Source organism: Chlorocebus sabaeus, chromosome 3 (genome assembly GCF_047675955.1).
Source record: "Chlorocebus sabaeus isolate Y175 chromosome 3, mChlSab1.0.hap1, whole genome shotgun sequence".
Taxonomy (NCBI): Eukaryota; Metazoa; Chordata; class Mammalia; order Primates; family Cercopithecidae; genus Chlorocebus; species Chlorocebus sabaeus.
The window spans coordinates 29,596,071-29,615,750 of record NC_132906.1 but is presented as its reverse complement, the minus strand read 5'-3'; the positions used below and the strand labels follow the sequence as shown (position 1 = coordinate 29,615,750).

The following is a 19,680-nucleotide window of genomic DNA, read 5'->3' as shown; positions in this document are numbered from 1 at the left end:
AGAAGGCAGAGGTTGCAATGAGCCAAGATTGTGCCACTGCACTCCAGCCTGGGCAACAAGAGCGAAACTCTATCTCCAAAAAAAAAAAAAAAAAGAACTTGTTAATTATATTATGCTTATGGTTTATTGTGGGTATTGTAAACTTTTATTTATTGCTTTTGTAGATTAAATGACATGAAAATTGAGTATACAAATGACCACTATAGATGTAAAGGTAAAGAGAGGTTTCAGTGATTTGCAGAGTAGTGATGATGATCATGATCACGAGAACATTTATGTACTGCTTACTCAGGCCAGGTACTGTCCTAAGCAACATCAGTAATTTATACAGTTACCCTATGAGGTAGAAATGATTATTGGTTCTGTTACACAGATGAGGAAACTAAAGCATTAAAAATTAAATAATTTGCACAAGGCTACATAGCTAACATGTGAGGGGATGAGGGGCCTGAAATTCAGTCTGGCTTAGATTTAGGCTTTTAACCTCGAGTGTTGTACTACCTTTTTAAATTATAGTTTTATGATTATAGTTGTCTCTCAGTATCTGAAGGATTGGCTCCAGGATCACCTATGGACACCAAAAGTCACAGATGCTCAAGTCCCTCATATAAAATGGTGTAGTATTTGCATATAACCTACACACATTCTTTTGTATACTTTAAACCATTTCTAGGTTACTTAATAGGTATGTACTTATTATACTATATTGATTAAGGAATAATGTCAAGGAAAAAAGAGTCTGTATATGTTCAGTACAGATGCAATGATCCATTTTTTTTTTTCCTAACGTTTTCAGTCTCTGGTTGGTTGAATTCACAGAATACGGAATCCACAGATATGTAGGGCCTACTATATTTCTTTTTAAGGGTGCACAATAGTTTTTGTTGTATTATTTCCCAAATCTCTAGAAACACCTTGTAAGGTGGATAAGTGTATATTCTCATAGAACCATATGCTTTAGAGGAGTTCATTACTTCAAAACTAGTGTATCATAGTAGGTAAAACCAATAACATGCATTTTATTAAATACATGATTTAGTTTGTGAAAGGTAACTTTTTAACAAAAGTACTTAAAATCACTTATGTATTACTTCTGTTTTTGATGCAGGAATATTATAGCATTTGGCTATAAATAATCTTTCTAAATCATCCCTAATATAATTACGAGATTAATTTCTTGAGCTTTGAAAATCATGACATTTTATAGTTCTAAGAGATAAGTTGTATTGAATGTGTCTAGCACACAGTGCCTGGCAAGTAGAAGGGCAAAAAAGAACAAACACTTTGAATAGGAACTGTTACATATGTTGACTCATTTATGTTTCATAGCAACCCTGAGGATTTAGCCATGCCAGATAGGTGTTAAATATCAGGGCTGGGATTTGATTTCAGTTTGACACCAGTGCTTATACACTCTAATGTGTCAATGGTTATCATCCTTTTTCTGGCTCTATCCCATTCACATATGCTAGACACTCTTGGTAGTGATATTTTTTGTCATACAAAGTAGTTCTCAGTCTCTCCTTACAATTGAAAGGTAACTTTCGTTACCACATCCATAATAAATATTAGATTGTTTTTTCCTCCTGCTTATGTTTCCTTCAGAGCTTGTTTTTTTCAGCTCAGCATATTATAATAATAGTAATGATTAATACTTTGTGCCCAATGGTTTTATAAAATGCTTTATGTGTATTAACTCATTTAATCCCATGACAACCCTGTAAGGGGTAGGTATTGCTATTATCCTCATTTTACAAATGAGAAACTAAGCCACAGAGAGCTTATTTATAATCTGATCTAGAATCATGTAACTAGTGATTGGTTGAGCAGCTAATTACTCAAAGTGGAAATCTTGCATTTTCCTTGAGTGTTTTTCACTTACTACCCAGAGCTACCTCTATAATGTGTCTTCTGTCCATTTCTTCCAGTATCTCCTAGTATCTCCCAGTGGTACCAAGGAAGTCCAGTATTTTATCCTTCTTGTCTTGGGGAGTTATTATGGCCTCTAAATCCTTTTTAACTACTTCAGATGGCCTTTCATCCCACTGACAAACATTTTACTGAAACATAAATATGATTGTGTTACTTCCTTATTGAGGAGAAGAAGGGGAAATAATTTTTTGGAGAAAATTTTAAGACAGACTACACATGGAACCATAAGTTTTTAATAAGCTTAATATTGAATGATGTTTTCTTTTTTCCTATAGCCCTTGAAGAAAGCTGTTAGGATGATGGGAGCACCTAACCTAATAGCAGACAGTATGGAATATGGACTTAGTTACAGTGTCATTTCATACCTCAAAAAACTGAGTCAACAGGTAATATCAAGAAATAGAGTGAGCCATTAAGTATTTTGAATGGTTTGGGCTAAGATAGTTAAACAGGTTAAAGCTGGTTCTTGATGGTTCTAATGGAATTCCATTATATTAATATATTACATTTTAGAGCCATATATTACATAATTCTGTCTCACACCCATGGTGTGCTATGGTTTGAAATGTTAATTTGAAAATTGTATAATAGGCTGGGCACGGTGACTCGCGCCTGTAATCCCAGCACTTTGGGAGGCCAGGGCAGGCGGATCATGAGGTCAGGAGATCGAGACCATCCTGGCTAATACGGAGAAACCTCCGTCTCTACTAAAAATCCAAAAAATTAGCCGGACGTGGTGACGGGCGCCTGTAGTCCCAGCTACTCAGGAGGCTGAGGCAGGAGAATGGCGTGAACCCAGGAGGTGGAGCTTGCAGTGAGCCAAGATTGTGCCACTGCACTCCAGCCTGTGCGACAGAGCGAGACTCTATCTCAAAAAAAAAAAAAAAAAGAAAATTGTATAATAATTCCTAATTTATGAAAATGGCTTCGTGAGTGTGGTCCTAGACTTCCTATATGTGAACATTATTTATCTTTTGAGAAATTTATATTAGAAAGTCATTTTTCCTTAAAAAAGAAAAAAAAAAAAAACTTCTTTATGTTTTGAAACCTGCAGATTTTTCTTTCAGAATGGGAGTTTCTTTGAAATGTTTGTAGAAAACACTGAAGTTTGTCATTCTGGCCAAAAATCACATTAATAAATACTATAGTAGTCAAGCAGTATATAGTGTAACTGACTGAAATTGTTAATGTCCTATGAAATACTATATTTTTCCAGTACTTCTGACTCACTACCTTAACTACAAATCAAAAAGCAGTTAGGAGTCAAAACATTGCTTCTTGCTTTCCAGGGAAGAACTGCATAATTATTTGCCATATTGATGTGCTAATAAAAATGTCTTATGTAATGATGATTTTTAAAAAATAATTTTCTATCACTCCTGAATTGGAAATACACATTTCATTTAGTGTGCATTTACATTTCATGGTTTAAGTATAATGGGTATTAATAAATAAAATAATAAGTTGAAAGTGTGTTTGTCCTGTTCCAAAAGTTTAGAGTTGTAATGATTTAAAATCATAAGACGTTGTTGTTTACTATGTTTAATTTACCCAATACTTGACATAAACTATGCTACTTGAGTTTTTAACTTCTTATATACTTAAAATATATATATTTAATTTATAGAAGATCATAACCATTAGTATCTGACTTATTAATTTAGATTTTATCAAGATAATTCTTATTTTTACTTTAGGCCAAAATAGAATCTGATCGAGTCATTGGATCTGTAGGCAAAAAAGTAGTACAAGAAACTGGAATAAAAGTCCGGAGCCGATCACATGGTTTATCAATGGCGTATAGGAAAGATTTTCAACAGCTCCTCCAGGGAATTTCAGAGGATGTCCCTCACAGACTGCTAGACCTTAATATGAAGGAATACACTGGATTCCAAGTTGCTTTGCTGAATAAGGTAATAATCATATGAATTTAGTACTACTGTAGTTCTGTTCTGTTCTGTTACTGGATAAATCACATTTTCTGCTAATTCTGACATTCATTTTATCCAGACTTTAAAGAGTACTTCTGTACCCTTGCAGAATAATGATCATTATACTGTCACTGCTAGAATTAAAACAGTGTACATGGTGTGTGAATGAATGGATAGATTGATGAAGAGTAAACTAACTTGTTTATTTTATAGATGAGAAAACAGAGGTTTAGAAATTGCTTTAAATTGCAATAGTGGATGGTAGAATTCACTATAGTTTTGTACTTAAACTGATGACCCTATTAGGCCCACAGCATGATCCAAAAATGCTTTGTGAGTACTCATGGTTACAGATATCTTTATCCCAGCAGCCTTTTTGTAGAAATGGGCAAGCTGATTCTAAAATTTATATGGAAATGTAAAGGTCCTAGAATAGCTAAAACAATTTTAGATGAATAAAGTTGGAAGACTTATATCATCTGATTTTAAAACTTACTGTAAAACTTACTACAGTGATCCATGCAGTGTGGTGCTATCATAAGGATAAACATAGAGATTAGTGGAACAGAATTGAGTCTAGATGTAGGCCCTCACACACACAGTAAATTCTTAACAAAGATAGAAAAATAAGTTAGTGGATAAGAAGACAGTCTTTTAAACAAATGGAACAATTGGATATCCATATGCAAAATAATGAATTTGACCATTACCTCATATTATTTGAAGTGGTCATGATCTTAAATGTAAGAACTAAAACTATAAACTTATAGAAGAAAACATAGGAAAAAATCTTCATGATGTTGACTTAGCAAAGATTTCTAAAAGCACATGCCAAAAATGTTGATAAATTGAATTTCATTAAAATAAAAAAACTTTGCTCTTTAAAAGAAACATGAAAAATGAAGTGGCAAGCTACAGCTTGGGAGAAAAGCACATATCAAATGAAGGACTTGTATCAAAATATATAAAGAACTCATAACTCAAAAAGACAAACATGGACAAAATACTTGAACAGACATTTCACCAAAGAAAATATGCAAATACAAATAAGAACATGAAGTAATGCTCAGCCTTATCAGCCATTAGGGAAATGCAAATTAAAACCATAACGAGATACTACTTCATAACTGTTAGAATAACAGATTTAAAAAACAAAAAATACAGGTATTGATGAGAATGTGGAGCAACCCTCCTAACATTACTGATACAAAATAGTTGGTATTTTCCTAAGAAGGTAAACATAAATTTGCTGTACAATCAGTCATCTACTTGTAGGCTTAGTATGCCAATTCATAGCAGCGTTTTTCATAATAACCAAAAACTTGAAACAGTCCAAGTGCCTATCAACTGGTGAATAGATAAAGAAGATGTGGTGTGTCCATATAATAGACTACTTGGAATAAAAAGGAACAAACTACTGATACACAAATAATGTCAATGAATCTCAAAAACATCACGCTAATTGAAAGAAGCCAAGTACAAAAGATTGGACACTGCAAAATTCCATTTATAAAATGGAGCATAGAAAGAAAGCAAATCATGTGGTTGCCTGGGGACAGGAATAGTGATTGACTGCAAGTGGGTACAAGGAACTTTTGGGGATGATAGAAATGGATTATGATGATGGTTTCACAACTACGAATTTACTAATACACATCAAACTATATACTTAAAATAGGTGATTTTATGGTACATAAATCACACATTAAAGCTGTTTTCTAAAAAAACTTCGGTTTTTAAAATTTGGAAATTGGTTTTTACTTAAATGAGTTTACTTCTTTTATCCAGAATATATAATAAAATCTTTAGAGTTAGATGGTGAATTGAAATTGTTTGGTTGATCTCACTACCAAATATTCATCTTTTGGCCCTGAACCTGTACATTAAGATTATATCATATGTCTTTATTTTATTTTTTTAAGCTAACTAGTTTATATATCTTATTTCCAAACCTATGCTGCAGGTTAGAGATTTTAGTCTCTTTTAATTCTATGTTTGACAATAAATTTGTCCTTGAATGTTGTTTACTAGGATTTGAAGCCACAGACATTTAGAAATGCTTATGACATACCAAGACGAAATCTTTTGGATCACTTAACAAGAATGAGATCTAATCTTTTGAAGAGCACTCGCAGATTTCTTAAAGGACAGGATGAAGGTTAGATCATAGTTTAATACTGGTATTTTTAATGTTTTTTTTCTTTATAGTCTGAAAAAGCATAGCATGGTGATGTAAATTTCAAAGAATTATTATAGTAGTATAACATTCTTATTGTAAGTTCAAATGAAGTAAAAGGTGAATCATCCCTGACTCTCTACCTTTCTTCTTACCATCACTGTTGCCCCAAATTCTCTTCCGTAGAGGTAACAACCTTTCTTAACAGTTTAGTTTCCTTTTGTAGCTTTTCTCATGCATTCATGCGTGCATGCACACACACACGCGCGCACCAGTTGTCAAACTGTATACTTAAAATAAGTGATTTTTCTTATCTCAGTCATTTTCTTGAGATATACCAGTATCTGATGGTTTAACTCCGGATGGCCAGTTTCATGACATTTTCTGATAATTCCTTCACCTTTATCCATGGCACCTACTATAAATCAAGTCAGATGAGACTTTAAACCTTTGCCACCTCTGATTTAAGCGTTCTAACAATAATTTTATATAAAAAGGGTTAGCTATATGGCTTCTCTTTTCCATACTGTACTTCCGTTTTCTACAAATTCTACTATAATTAAATTCTGTTTATTTGGAATAGTGTAGAAGAGAAGAGATACACCTTACACGGTAAGATCACACATACTTTTTTTTTTTTTTTTTTTTTGAGTCAGAGCCTTGCTCTGTTGCCCAGGCTGGAGTGCAGTGGTGTGATCTCGGCTCACTGCAACCTCCGCCTCCTGGGTGGGTTCAAGCGATTCTCCTCCTTAGCCTCCCTAATAACTGGGATTACAGGCACGTGCCACCACGCCCTGCTAATTTTTGTATTTTTAGTAGAGATGGGGTTTTGCCATGCTGGCCAGGCTGGTCTCAAACTCCTGACCTCAAGTGATCCGTCTGCCTCAGCCTCCCGAAGTGCTTGGATTACAGGCATGAGCCACTGCGCCCGGCCACATATACTGTGTACTGAAATTAATGGCAATTTTTGTTTTGTTTAGATGATGAAATCAGTGTTTTAAATTTTATTTTAAAATATTTTGTCGCAGTGGTTATAATTGCACCAAACGAATTTAGAATATGTTGGTAAAGAAGACTGTCTAGAATAACACTAGGTAGCATTCATGTATAAGGAAACATTATTTGAGAACTAATTGGAGTATAGTCTTAGTGAGGTTAACTTTTGTTGCTGTTGTGTTCTTTTTGAAAGATCAAGTGCACAGTGTTCCTATAGCACAAATGGGGAACTACCAGGAATACCTCAAGCAAGTACCTTCTCCACTAAGAGAACTTGATCCTGATCAGCCGCGAAGGTTGCATACATTTGGCAACCCCTTTAAGCTGGATAAGAAGGTAATTTTGAAATGTTCTGTTATGTAATCTGTTTGTGGTAGGCATTGTCAGTTTTATAGTTCTTAATTTAACTAAAGTAAGCTGAAGCTATTTTCCTGGTAGAGTATCTAATAAATGTCAACATAATTAGAATATAGTTACTTTTCATTGGAATTGACACTGGTTCTGCCATTTAAACATTGTTTGTAAATTCAAGAAAATTGTATTCTTTTTTGCTAAAGGGTATGATGATAGATGAAGCAGATGAATTTGTGGCTGGACCTCAAAATAAACATAAACGACCTGGAGAACCAAATATGCAAGGGATCCCTAAAAGACGTCGGTGTATGTCTCCACTACTAAGAGGCAGACAGCAGAATCCTGTTGTAAACAATCATATCGGGGGAAAAGGACCACCTGCACCTACAACTCAAGCACAGCCAGATCTTATTAAACCTCTTCCTCTTCATAAAAGTAAGAATTTTTTTTTTTCTTAAACATTATTTGCTGCCTTTTGGTTCCCTTTCAAGGAAGAGATTTTTGTTATAGATTATAGAAGGAAATTGATTAGTAGTATAATGAGTGAATGAATGTGTAGAAAAGATATTTGTTTAAATGAGCATATGATCATTTTTGTATGTCTTAATGAACATTTGAACATTTCTTATATTTATGATGCTTTATTAGCTATAATGTTCTAACATATCATTTGCAAATCTTTCAAAATAATACTTTTGAAAGGAGCATTATCACTATCCACAGAAAGATGGTTTTCAATTTCAGTTGAAGTCAACTAATTATTAAATATGTATGCTGTTTTGGATAATGCTGTGCTTTGAGGTATACCACTGAAGATAGGAGTGATCTCTGCCCTCATTTATAATCAGCAAGGAAGATCAGTCATTGAACAGATACTAGAAGTATGTTGAATATTACAGAAAAGATGTCAAGTATATTGTGGAAGCATTTGGCAAGAAGATTTAAGTCAATGAAGTCAAGGCACTTTACTGAGGAAGTTAATGCTGAAGCCAAAAGCTTTGCATTTGCTTATACTAGAGCAATAGTATGTGCAGAGGCATAAAGAGAAAGGCATTAAGGGAATTTAAAGAATTCCAGTATAGCAAGGGTGTTGGGCATGAGGTAAGGTGAGAACTGAAAGACAGAAGCCAGATGATGGAAGGCCTTGGAAGCTGTTTTCAACTTTATTCTAAAGGACAGTGAGAATCCACTGAAAGGTTTTAAAATGAAGGTGACCTAATCTGATTAGCATTTTATGAAGACCAGGTTGACTGTAATGTGTGTGGAATATTATCAGAGAGGAGCAAGAATGAATGTAGGGAAACCCTAATGAATTAATGGACTTATCACTTATAGATAGTGGTCATACTTACAGCATATTAACTGAAGAGAAACAAAATATTTTATGACTGCTGATGGAAGTATCCAATACTGCCTTTGAAGTTGTCTTACCAAAAAAAACCCCAAAAACCAAAGTTGAACATCAATGTAATCAAACCAATTTATAGGAAATACAGGGGACAGAGAAACATGTGGGATACAATTAGTAAAATCCAGATTGTAGAAAACTCTGTAGGACAAAGAATCTGTTGGTTTTTTCCCAGAAAAATACATAGTAAAAGAGGTACAGCAGGATTTTACAGATGCAAATGTAGTTTAAGAGATACATAAGCCAGTTGCAATGTATAGGCCTTAACTGTACTCAGAATCAAACAAAATCAAACTTTTCCACAAACAGAAAACATGTTGGAGAGTATGGACACAGACTGTATATTTGATGTTGTTAAATAATTGTGCATGCACAGGAATCAGTTAGGAAACCTGGGGAACAGATGCTGGTGACCTGACAGAGGGGTTTGAAGAAGAATATGTATTTGAGAAATACTTGAACACACCACTAAAGGATTTGGTTACTGGTTGGATGTTGGGACCAGAGCAGGGTGGGAGGAGTCAGGCGTCTGTCTTGAGAGACACTGGGTGGGTGGAAGAATAAATAATAAATGAGTTTAGTTTAGAAGTGCATATTAGGTCATCAAGTGGAGATCCTAAGTTAGAAGATGAATATTGAGTTTGGGACTCAGGAGAAGAGGATTGGGCTAGAGGGGTAGTATGAGAGGCAGATTACTGCCCATTGCACTGAGTAAAATCTCACCAAGGCAAACAGAAGAAAAAAAGCTCAGAACAGAACCTCGAAAGTGCCAAAGTTAAGATAAGAAAGCAGAAAAGGAGATTGAGAAGGAAGAATTTTAGAGATAGGAGAAAATAGGGAAGAATTTAATGTCATGGAAGCTAAAGGGCAAGATAATTGAGTGGGTAGTTGTCCCAAATACTTAAAAAACAAACAAAACAATAACAACAACAACAACAGTTCAAGAGAAATGGAAAAATTCTGTGGTCTTTGGTGATCTTAGCAAGAGCAATTTCTGTGGAGTAAAGGGGCAGAGCCTAATAAGGGGTTATGGGAGGAGTGAGAGGTGAGAAAATGGAAACAATGAGTATGAGTATAAACAGCTAGTTAAGTTTAGTTGTAAAAGGAAGATGGGAAAAGAGCATGGTACCTGGAAGAGTTCACGGGGTTTTGAAAATGGTGATTTTTCTTTGTTTTTAAGATCAGAGACGCTTGAGCATGTTTCAGTGCTGGTGATGGAACCAGTAAATAGGGAGAAGTTGAAAATGAAAATGAGAAAAGGCATACTCAGCACAAAATTACTGAGAACGCAAGAGGGAATGGTCTAGAGCACAGAAGAAAGAATGCTCCCTCAGTTGATGCAGAATGTGGGGGAAGCGTGGTGGCGAGGGTGTAATTTAGTTAAGAGGGAGGTAAAGGAAGTCTCTTAATCATGGCTTTGCTTTTCTTTTGAGCTCTATGAGGTAGAAGGTGAAGTATACTGCTGAGACGGAAGGGGATATTGGGAAAGTCAGGGGTTTGAAGAGAGTGAGGGAGCTTAACAATCTCTGTGGGAGAGAGAAAAGGTTGTGATAAGATTGCTAGACAGTGCCTGGGACCCAAGTAGAGATGGTGATTGTGACCACTCTGTAGAGCTGGACCCTATTTCTTCAGCAGTGCTCATGATTCCAAATGCAAGTCTGGGGCAAGCAGATAGAGTGAGTCAAGAGATGGGATTTTGCTTGGCAGATGTTATGGGAAGACAGTAGAACAAGAGAAATTAAGACATTAGTAAAAGTGATGTATCATCGGATATAAGCCTGATACAGAATTGGCTGCTTAGAAGGGATATGGTTAATAGGAGAAAGAAAGTAGAGGAATTGCTAGAGTCAAAGTCTGGCTGAGTTAAGGAGCAGTAGCAGGAGTACTTTGTAAGACGAGGGTTATACTCCTCCATCTCTGAATTTGTCTGGATGTGAAAGGCGAAGGTGTAAATGTAAGTTCTTTAGAGAGAAGCTGGGGAACGGGGAGGCCAGGTTCTTACCAGATGATCTGCTTAAACATTGAAGTCCACAGCACTTCTCAGACTTGAATATGCATGTGAATCACCTGGGAGGTCTAGTTAAACTACAGATTCTCATTTACTCAGTCTGAAGCAGATGAGCATTTCTAGCAAGCTCTCTGTTGGTGTTGCTGCTGCTTGTCCACACACCACATTTCGAGTAGTAGTAAGGACCAAGAATGAAGTGACAAGGGCTCTGGGGGTGGAATGTGCATGGCAGATGCACTTGATAGCAATAACTGAAGCATACCCTGAGAATGACCCTGCGTGCAGACACACCTGCATGCGGTTGGGAGTTCTGAGCTAGGGAATAGGGTAGCTAACCCAAAGATCCATTCCCTATCTATGAGGAACATCTGAGCCCCTAGCCCATTGTGAAGTGAATGCAGGCCAGACAGGGGATTGAGGCCCTTTGTTTTGGGTTAAATGAAGGTTGCCAGGTGGAGGTTGTTAGGGGGAAGAGTGCTAAGTGAAAATACAATATAAACTGCATACTTTTTGCAAGCAGTTGCCTTTTTTTTGTCCAGCCTGCTGCCACTGGGCCGTGCAGTTATCCTGTCCAGCCCACTGCCATTGGACTGTATTTAAGGTGGTTCTGCCTAGCTTGCCACCACTGGGCTCGCTCCCCTTTATGTAAGCCCCCAGCAAAACCCCTTGTCTTGTTTACTGGCTCTAGATCTCTTCTTTGCCTTCTTGAACTTGGTGCCTTCCCCACTGGAGTTGATAGGAGCTCAGCACAACAGAAGGAAGGCTGTAACTGAGTGCCAGAGACAACAGTGTCTTACAGGCTTGTGCCCTGGAGGTTGGCATAAGATAGTGATAAGGAGAGACAGTGTGAGTGGCATGGTTGAGTCTCACAAGAGTACAAGGGAGTAATTTTGCAATAGCACTAGGAAGTGAAGGATTCAGTGACTGCATGTCCTTTTATGCCTATGGAGAGTGTGCAAGAGAAAGCAATTTCTACTTTTGGTCTGGAAAGGAGAGCAATCTGCATACAGGAGAGCTGGGTTTCAGTTAAAGCATAAGTTGTAGAGAATATTCAGTAAAGGGGAGTTTGCAAATCATAGAATCGAATTTAGGAGAGAGTCAGGAATTTGAGGGATTTGTGGAAATGAGTGTATAGGAGAATATGAGTAAATTGAGTTAATAGTTTGGACAGGAAATGAGGACAGTAGAGATGAAATCAGCTGGTATCCTGGAGGTTGGTAAGCAATCAGAGAACTTAAAATTCAGCTGCTTTCTGTGGGGCAAGTCTAATAATCTGGTGTTAAGAGGAAGGCTTGCGAGCTTTCAATTTTAGTAGTCTAATGAACTGAAGTGGGCACCAGGTTGCTCTGCACTGGTGAATAAATGATGACTAGGTTCTGTAGTTAGAAGGGTATACTGTAAAACATTACCTGTTTGGTGGTATGTTCCCTGCAGAATTTGGAACTTAAAGGCAGAAGTATAAGTAGAAAGTAAAAACTACCCAGTATTTACTTTTACCTCTAAGTGATACCAGATGTATAAGGCATATTGAGTTAGGGCTTTCTAAGGTAGAGATAGATGACCGTGATAATTTTGATCATAGATATTTCATTGAAGTATCAACCTACTTGTTTCAATAAAATTGCCATAGAATAAACCAGAAAACTAAACTACTTGAAATCGACTTAATTTTTTCCTCTAAGGGCAAAAATTGTAAATATTTTGTAAATACTGTGTATGTGTCACATTGAAATCTACTGTATCTTTGGCAATGCTTAAGAACTATATCACATTATTTGTTAACTTGCATTAGTCAAGGAAATCAGTTGTGACTTGCTGTAATAATGTTCTTTTGTAGCTTTATTTACTGTATGCCTTGAGACTGGGCCTCATAATTTTTTCCCCATATCTTTGTTTTTAGTTTCAGAGACCACTAATGATTCAATAATACATGATGTGGTTGAAAATCATGTTGCAGACCAACTTTCATCAGACATTACACCAAATGCTATGGATACTGAATTTTCAACATCTTCTCCAGCCGGTTTACTGGAACGGCCAACCAATCATACGGAGGCTCTTGGTCATGACCATTTAGGAGCCAATGACCTCACTGTTGGTGGATTTTTAGAAAATCATGAGGAGCCAAGAGATAAAGAACAATGTGCTGAAGAGAACATACCAGCATCTTCACTCAACAAAGGAAAGAAATTGATGCATTGCAGAAGCCATGAAGAGGTCAATACCGAATTAAAAGCACAAATAATGAAAGAGATCCGAAAGCCAGGAAGAAGTATGTATAATAAGAGACGAACATCAGATCTGATTTCTGTATGTGCTCAAAAAAGCAAAAAACAAAACAAAACAAAAAAGGTCAAATAACTGTAGTAAAAGAATAGATATGATTCTAGATCTGTCTTGAACAACATCTCAGTTAAGATTCTTTATTCATCTGACCAACACTGAATATCTTCTATTTCCAAGGTACTAGGTATGGTAGGCAGCAGGGACTAAGAGCAGAGCAACACTGTACAGATAAATTACATATAGTTCCTACCATGACAGGAACCCGTAATCTTGAATATTCTTCTGACCAACAATGGAATTTAATATAGTAGCTAGCTCACAAATGATATACTGAAAATTAAATTACTTCATGTCTGTAAAGTTCTTGTTGTAGTGCCTACCACTATGTTTAATAAACTATGATAGTGATATTATAGGATATGTTTAGGCCGAAAAACTAAAGTTACGAAAGCTATCTGGTATATGAACACAAAAGAACTTCGTGGGAAAAAGTTCAGTATTATTGGCATTCATTTAGAGGATGTTAACACATCACTTGCCCTGGGGTAGTACAGTGACCTGGGTGGTCCAGAAATGGGTACAAATCAGTCCTTGGAGTTTAGATGTTTATAGCCCTTGCAGAGTTTCATATGAAAACTTTGAACTGGAATAACACTCTTAACCTGTTTGGTTTTTACTCCCACTTCCCACTTACCCCATGTTAGCTGTTAGAATTTTAAACTGTAAGGATGGAGTTTTGTAAAGGCCACTTGTTCTTATTTTTTAGTGATACTACCAAAAAGCTATTTACTCATCCTTTTAAGCTTTATGTTTGATAACTTAATAGGAACTTTTACTTACAAAGCAGTGTTTGATTAGTTGTTTTATCTTTGTTGCTGTGTACTTTTACATATATGTTAAAATATAAAATCTCTAATGAGTGGTGAAATTTTTATGTAGAATGTTTTTGTCTCAGTATATCTTAATATAATAAACTGCAAAAGAAGAATATTGAATAAGAATACAAATGAAAGGCACTTAATTTTTCTTTTTGCTTCTTTTGCTTTAAGAATATGAAAGAATCTTCACTTTACTGAAGCATGTGCAAGGCAGCTTACAAACAAGACTAATATTTTTACAAAATGTCATTAAAGAAGCATCAAGGTAAATAAATTATTGCATATAATGAAATGGTGATTAAATGAGTCCGCAGTTTATACAGGCAGTATTTTAACAGTATCTGTTTTGTACATGTGTTGTTTATAAATGTATATGGCATACCAACATATAAATAAATTCTTTCTCTTTTTTAGTTTATTGAAAGAAATTCAATTAGAAAACAGCCACACACACATTCTTCAGGAATTATGGACCTTTTCTCCCTGCAAATTACTAGATACTTGGAGAATTCTTGTTTATTCTTCTCTGTAGCTTTTTGATATCTTTACATTAATATTTTGCAACCTTTAATTTTTCTCCTTTATGCATTAATATTGGTGACTAAAAATAACATATTTGAATGTCATTTATTTTTACATGGGAAAGCGTAATTAAGGGGACCAGAATTGGACAAATGGGCCTTATTCTGATTGTTTCAGTAGCCCAGGATCATTAGTACATTGGCCCTCTGTATCCCTGGGTTCCACATTCACTGGATTCAAGCAACCACAGATTGAAAGTATTTGGAGGTGGGGAAATGGATGGTTGTGTCTGTATTGAATATGTACAGGCTTTGTTTTTCTTGTCATTCTCTAAATAATTCAGTCTAATTCATATAGTATTTACACTGTGTTGGTATTATAAATAATCTGGAGATTATTTAGAGCATATGGGAGAATGTACACAGGTTACATGTAAATATTGGGCCATTTTATACAAGCGACTTGAGCATTCATGGATTTTGGTGTTCATAGGGAGGCCTAGAATCGATCCTCCATGGATACAGAGGGATCACTGTATAAAGAAGGTGGATAAAGGTTATAAATGGTAATTAAGAAGTGCAATTAACTGGAAAACATAGTTGTATGAGTTTAAAAACATTTTTTATTTTCCCTTCAATATTTTGGGGATTTTAGTATTATAAGAAAACTTGGGGCTTATCTTATTTGACCTTCTAAATGTAAACACACTTACACTTTGTCCCCCTGTCTCTTCTATGCTACACGTGAAGATTTTAGATAAAGTTGGTTTTTGTTTCTAGTTTCCTTTTCATACTTTTGGAGTGGCTAGAGCATAGGCCAGTTTGCAGGATCAAGATAAGGCTATAACTTTTCATATACTTTTGAGTATTTAACCTATTATGCTCTTTATGGTAACATTCTGTCAGCTAAAACCTCATTAGGAATTTATATTCCCGGTATCTGTACTTCACTTCTGCCACCTTTTAGGGAATTGTGTAGTATTACAGTGGCTATTTATATTAGCTTCCAACTAGCAAGGAAGTAGGAATAAAATGTCCAGTGTCTTCGGATATTCTTAAAACCATCGGCAATTATGTAGACACAATTTTAGTCTGCCCATATTTGTTACTGAAAATCTTTAAGTTGTTACTTGAACTTTAACTGCTTGCTATACTCTGTATTACAGATGTCTATCCTTGATTTGCTAGCTTTCAAATTATAATAGAATACCATGGTTTTTAAATGCTACTGCCCAATTTTCATTTCTTCTTCCATTTTGTGGGAGTTTATATTCATACTTTGTTCACATTCCTTTCAACATTCAACTTACAAACAGCATGAGAAGAAGCTATTGAAGTATTTGCTTTGGGAACCCAGATTTCACCAGAGTGTTTGCAGCCCTTGAATATATTTTGAATATATTAGTTTTTTGATTTTTTTGTTTGTTTTTTTCCTTTTTCTTTTCAGTTGTGGAAGGAACAACCTCTTTCCCATTGTTTAGGTGTAGAGTGTTTTAGGGACAAACTAAAATACTGTACTGGTATAATAATTTGCTAATCTTTCAACATATTTTCTATTGTCATAGTATTGATTTTTCTATTTTCATTTCACTTTGAAAAATCTTCCCAAAGCAATTTTCTCTCCTTTTTTAAACAAATTATACTGATATATACTATTCATTAAAAAGTAATTGAGAGTACTATTTATTTTTTCATACAGGTTTAAAAAACGAATGCTAATAGAACAACTGGAGAACTTCTTGGATGAAATTCATCGAAGAGCCAATCAGATCAACCATATTAATAGCAATTAAAAGAAAATAGAATGTGGCCACTTATTTCACTATCTTCTTCAAATACAAAGTAAATACAAGACTGTTGTGATCTTGCATTCATTTTCTGACATGCATTGTTGGCTATTTGAAATACTAAAAGCAAATCTACAGATCCTTTTTCCATCATTTTACAGTGACCTTTTCTTCATTTTGGTTTATTTTTGTAATGTGAAAAGTATCACTCTAAAAAACATTTTTATTTAACAAACTAAAAATATTCCTCCAAATCTCTTGCTTGTCATTGACTCTTGCGTGTCAATTTCCCTCAGGTTCTATTTTCTTAAACCAACCTTTAAAATTGTCACCTCTGTTAAGGTTGAACTTTGCCAAAAAAAATTAAAAAGAAGTTACTTTGTAATTTTTGGGGAAAAAAGCACATACATTAAAACTAGGTAATGTTTTGTATATACAGTTATTTTGGATATATTATTGTAAGTTGTACAAATGTATTTTGAAGAATATTTAAGAAAAGCACTTTTGTTATTCCATCAATAAATGCTCTATTTTACTCTTGTGTGGTTTAGGAAATAATCACATTTAAAGTAATCATTTAAAAACGTCCTAAGATAATGGAATTTTAAAGGCCTTGCTTTTTAGCATTGGAAAAATACACCACTTGAAGTTCATGTTTGTTAAGCCTAACTGTAATTACATGTTACATAATCTGCATTGCCTTTTTACTATATGTTTGTAGTTTTTGTTGGCCATGCCAACATACTCCCATTTCTGCCTAGATTATGGGAATGACTTTGTCTGGGGCAGATAGATACTTTAAAAGCTATTTAAAAAGCAGACAACTTTGGATATTATTGGTTTCCTTCAACACCTTTTCGTTTCTCACTAGGATCGTGGGTGGCACAAAGTTGAAGCTGTTAGGGAGTGGTAGGTTTGGAGTGCACTACATACTCTGAAATATCTAGCCTTTAGCAGCTTTATGCCATGCTTGCAAAAGCCCACAACAAATTGGAGTCCTCTTTGTTCTGCTCTGCTGTTCTCACACTTAAACTCTGTTTTATTTATAAGCTAAATGGAAAGGAAACACCTTTAAGATGACTTTCCTCATTTTGCATCCCCCCCTGAGTTTCACAGGATAAGGAAAACCACAGTATTCATTCTCCACCCTCAATTCAACATGGCCTAGAATATCCTTACTGAGGAAGCGATCTTACGGCCTGACTCACTCACCATTCATAGATCACTGCTGTGCCTTTTAGTGGTTTGGGGGTAACCGGTAGAAAAGAAGGTCAAAATAGATTTGGATTAAGAGTAGGCAAAATAAACTTATAAAATTTAAAAACTGAAGTATTTTTAGGTTTATGATATTGAAAACCACATACCCTTAGCTTTTTACACTTTATCAGAACATTTTTTAAATTTCAAGGGTATAGCAAAATTATAACTTTATGAAGAAAAGCATCGATGAAAGTGGAGAACATGCATTTAGTCTAGGGGATTTGAAACTCTCCCGATACTGAAGACAAACCCTGTCAAGAAAAAGAATTTAATATTATATAGTATTTTCATATGCAGTTCTTTAAGCTTTGTTTACTTCTATAAAAATACTTTTAAGTAATGCAAGATAACATTTACTAGGTGGAATTGTTAAGGTAATTGCCTGTAGTCACATTGCTAAATTCAATGAGAGTTACACAAAATCCAGAATATATTGTCTGTTCCTAAATTATATGTATTTAGATTCTGGGATTAGTAGGAGGGATTAGAAGTCATTCAGATAAAAATTCATACTTAACAAGAGTATCTAGGAAAGAGATTCAGCCTATCCCAGTATTTAGCAGCTTTCCTTATAAGAAAGTTTTATTTTCTTTTTCACAGATTGCTCATGACCTTTAATACATTTTTCTGAATGAACCCTGGAGGGAGGTGAAAAGTAGCAGTTTTGTTCATCTCTTCTTTTTGTCCTTTATCTCTCTGCCACTGTTCTCACCTCATCCTAAAACCTGGTCAGGAGAGTTTGAAACCTATTAGAACCAAAGGTTAATATCCCATCTCCCTCAGACTATTTTCATTTAAAAACAAAAAACTATGGGTATATTAAATTAGTGAAAATACTTATTGTAGAATTACTGTCGGAAGGGGATTACATCTAGGGGGAACATCATGTCTTTTAGGCCCTTTATGTCACTGAATGACTTATGGCTTGACAAATGATATTCTTGGAAAGTTTAATCTTGAGGTTTTCAAATCTTTTTTTTTTAAATGTCTCCCATGTTTCCCATTTGCTGATTGATTCATTAGTTGGTATTAGTAAGATTTGTCAGTTTGGAATAATGAAGGCTGAGACTCATTTCTAAACTCTTCCATAACCATCACCAGAAAAGCAGCCACTGTGTTGTGTGATGTGAGCTAATGCCTCCCAGATAGAGGTAAATAAAGTCACAAGGACTATTAGAATTCCGGTGGATTGTGGAACTGGTTTTGGATTATCCTTATATTTTCATTCTGATTACTGAGGCAGTTCTGAAAACGCCTACCATTGAAATAGTGGTGTGTCTTTTCCTTGTTTAAGGATTTTACATCATTTTTATGCACTTGAATTCCAAAATCAGAATCTCTCTTTTACCTATCAACCTTTATTGGCTATTGGCTTTTGGCAATGACCTTTCTGTTCAAATGTAGTCCTGTCTCTTTGTTTCTTTAGCGAGTAGAACCTGTCCTTTTTTTGATCTTTCATTTTTTTGATGTGTCCTTTCTGAGAGAAGGCTCTCTGCTGCCTGTTCTGGGTGATAAGTGATATTTTCATCTAATCACTATGGGGTTGGGATGATCATGGTGAAATACTAGGAAGACATATTCTGTTGATGGACTTGTTCTCCCCAAATAATCCCAAATAGATTATTTTCTAGTGAATGGTTTATATCTTTCTCGTCACAAAAATGTTCCTTTGATTTCTAGCACGAGGTACAGCAGGATGCAAATGATTCTCAGATAAAATGATGTTGACAGTATTTCCTTAACAATTTATGTAAAACTATGCATAATTTTCATTATCCTAACTTCTGACATTTTTTTCTCCATAAATAAAAATAATGCCTGATGTTTAGTTAAAGTAGATCCACCTTTGCTTGATTTTATTAGTCTTGTTCTATCCTATTTCTTTTTAATACACTGTTTAGACTTGCCAACAACTCTTAACTGAGAATCTCTTTTCCTTCCTAGGCTAAGTAATTGTGAGTGGGGGAGGAAGAACATTAAGAGAAATAATCTAAAGACTTTGTTCAATGTTGTCGAAGCCTAAGGATATTTGTGTGTCCTTCTGATGTACTGAGGCTTTGCCGGTACCACACCATCTTTGGATTACCATAAGGTTATGTAGTAGGACTTAAAAGTACTAGGGCAAACATTTGATTTTTGAGAA

At 35.1% G+C, this 19,680-nt stretch overlaps 1 protein-coding gene across 8 annotated transcripts in view; it reads left to right on the top strand.

Moving 5' to 3' along the window:
- The window catches only part of INTS6 (integrator complex subunit 6), a 200,408-nt gene that overhangs the window by 72,501 nt on the left and 108,227 nt on the right, over positions 1-19,680 (top strand). For 7 of the 8 annotated variants that reach the window (XR_012092585.1, XR_005236459.2, XR_005236458.2 and 4 more), the window contains exons 11-18: positions 2,208-2,318; positions 3,630-3,845; positions 5,895-6,021; positions 7,229-7,371; positions 7,593-7,824; positions 12,706-13,077; positions 14,141-14,234; positions 16,190-16,332. Coding sequence is in view for 2 of the 8 variants with exons in the window: in XM_037986669.2 (XP_037842597.1) it covers positions 2,208-2,318; positions 3,630-3,845; positions 5,895-6,021; positions 7,229-7,371; positions 7,593-7,824; positions 12,706-13,077; positions 14,141-14,234; positions 16,190-16,283 (1,389 nt within the window). In the remaining 6 variants the exon portion in view is untranslated. Of the gene's footprint in view, positions 1-2,207; positions 2,319-3,629; positions 3,846-5,894; positions 6,022-7,228; positions 7,372-7,592; positions 7,825-12,705; positions 13,078-14,140; positions 14,235-16,189; positions 19,375-19,680 lie in introns of those variants that run through there. The other variant, XM_007960440.3, reaches the window with a different exon arrangement.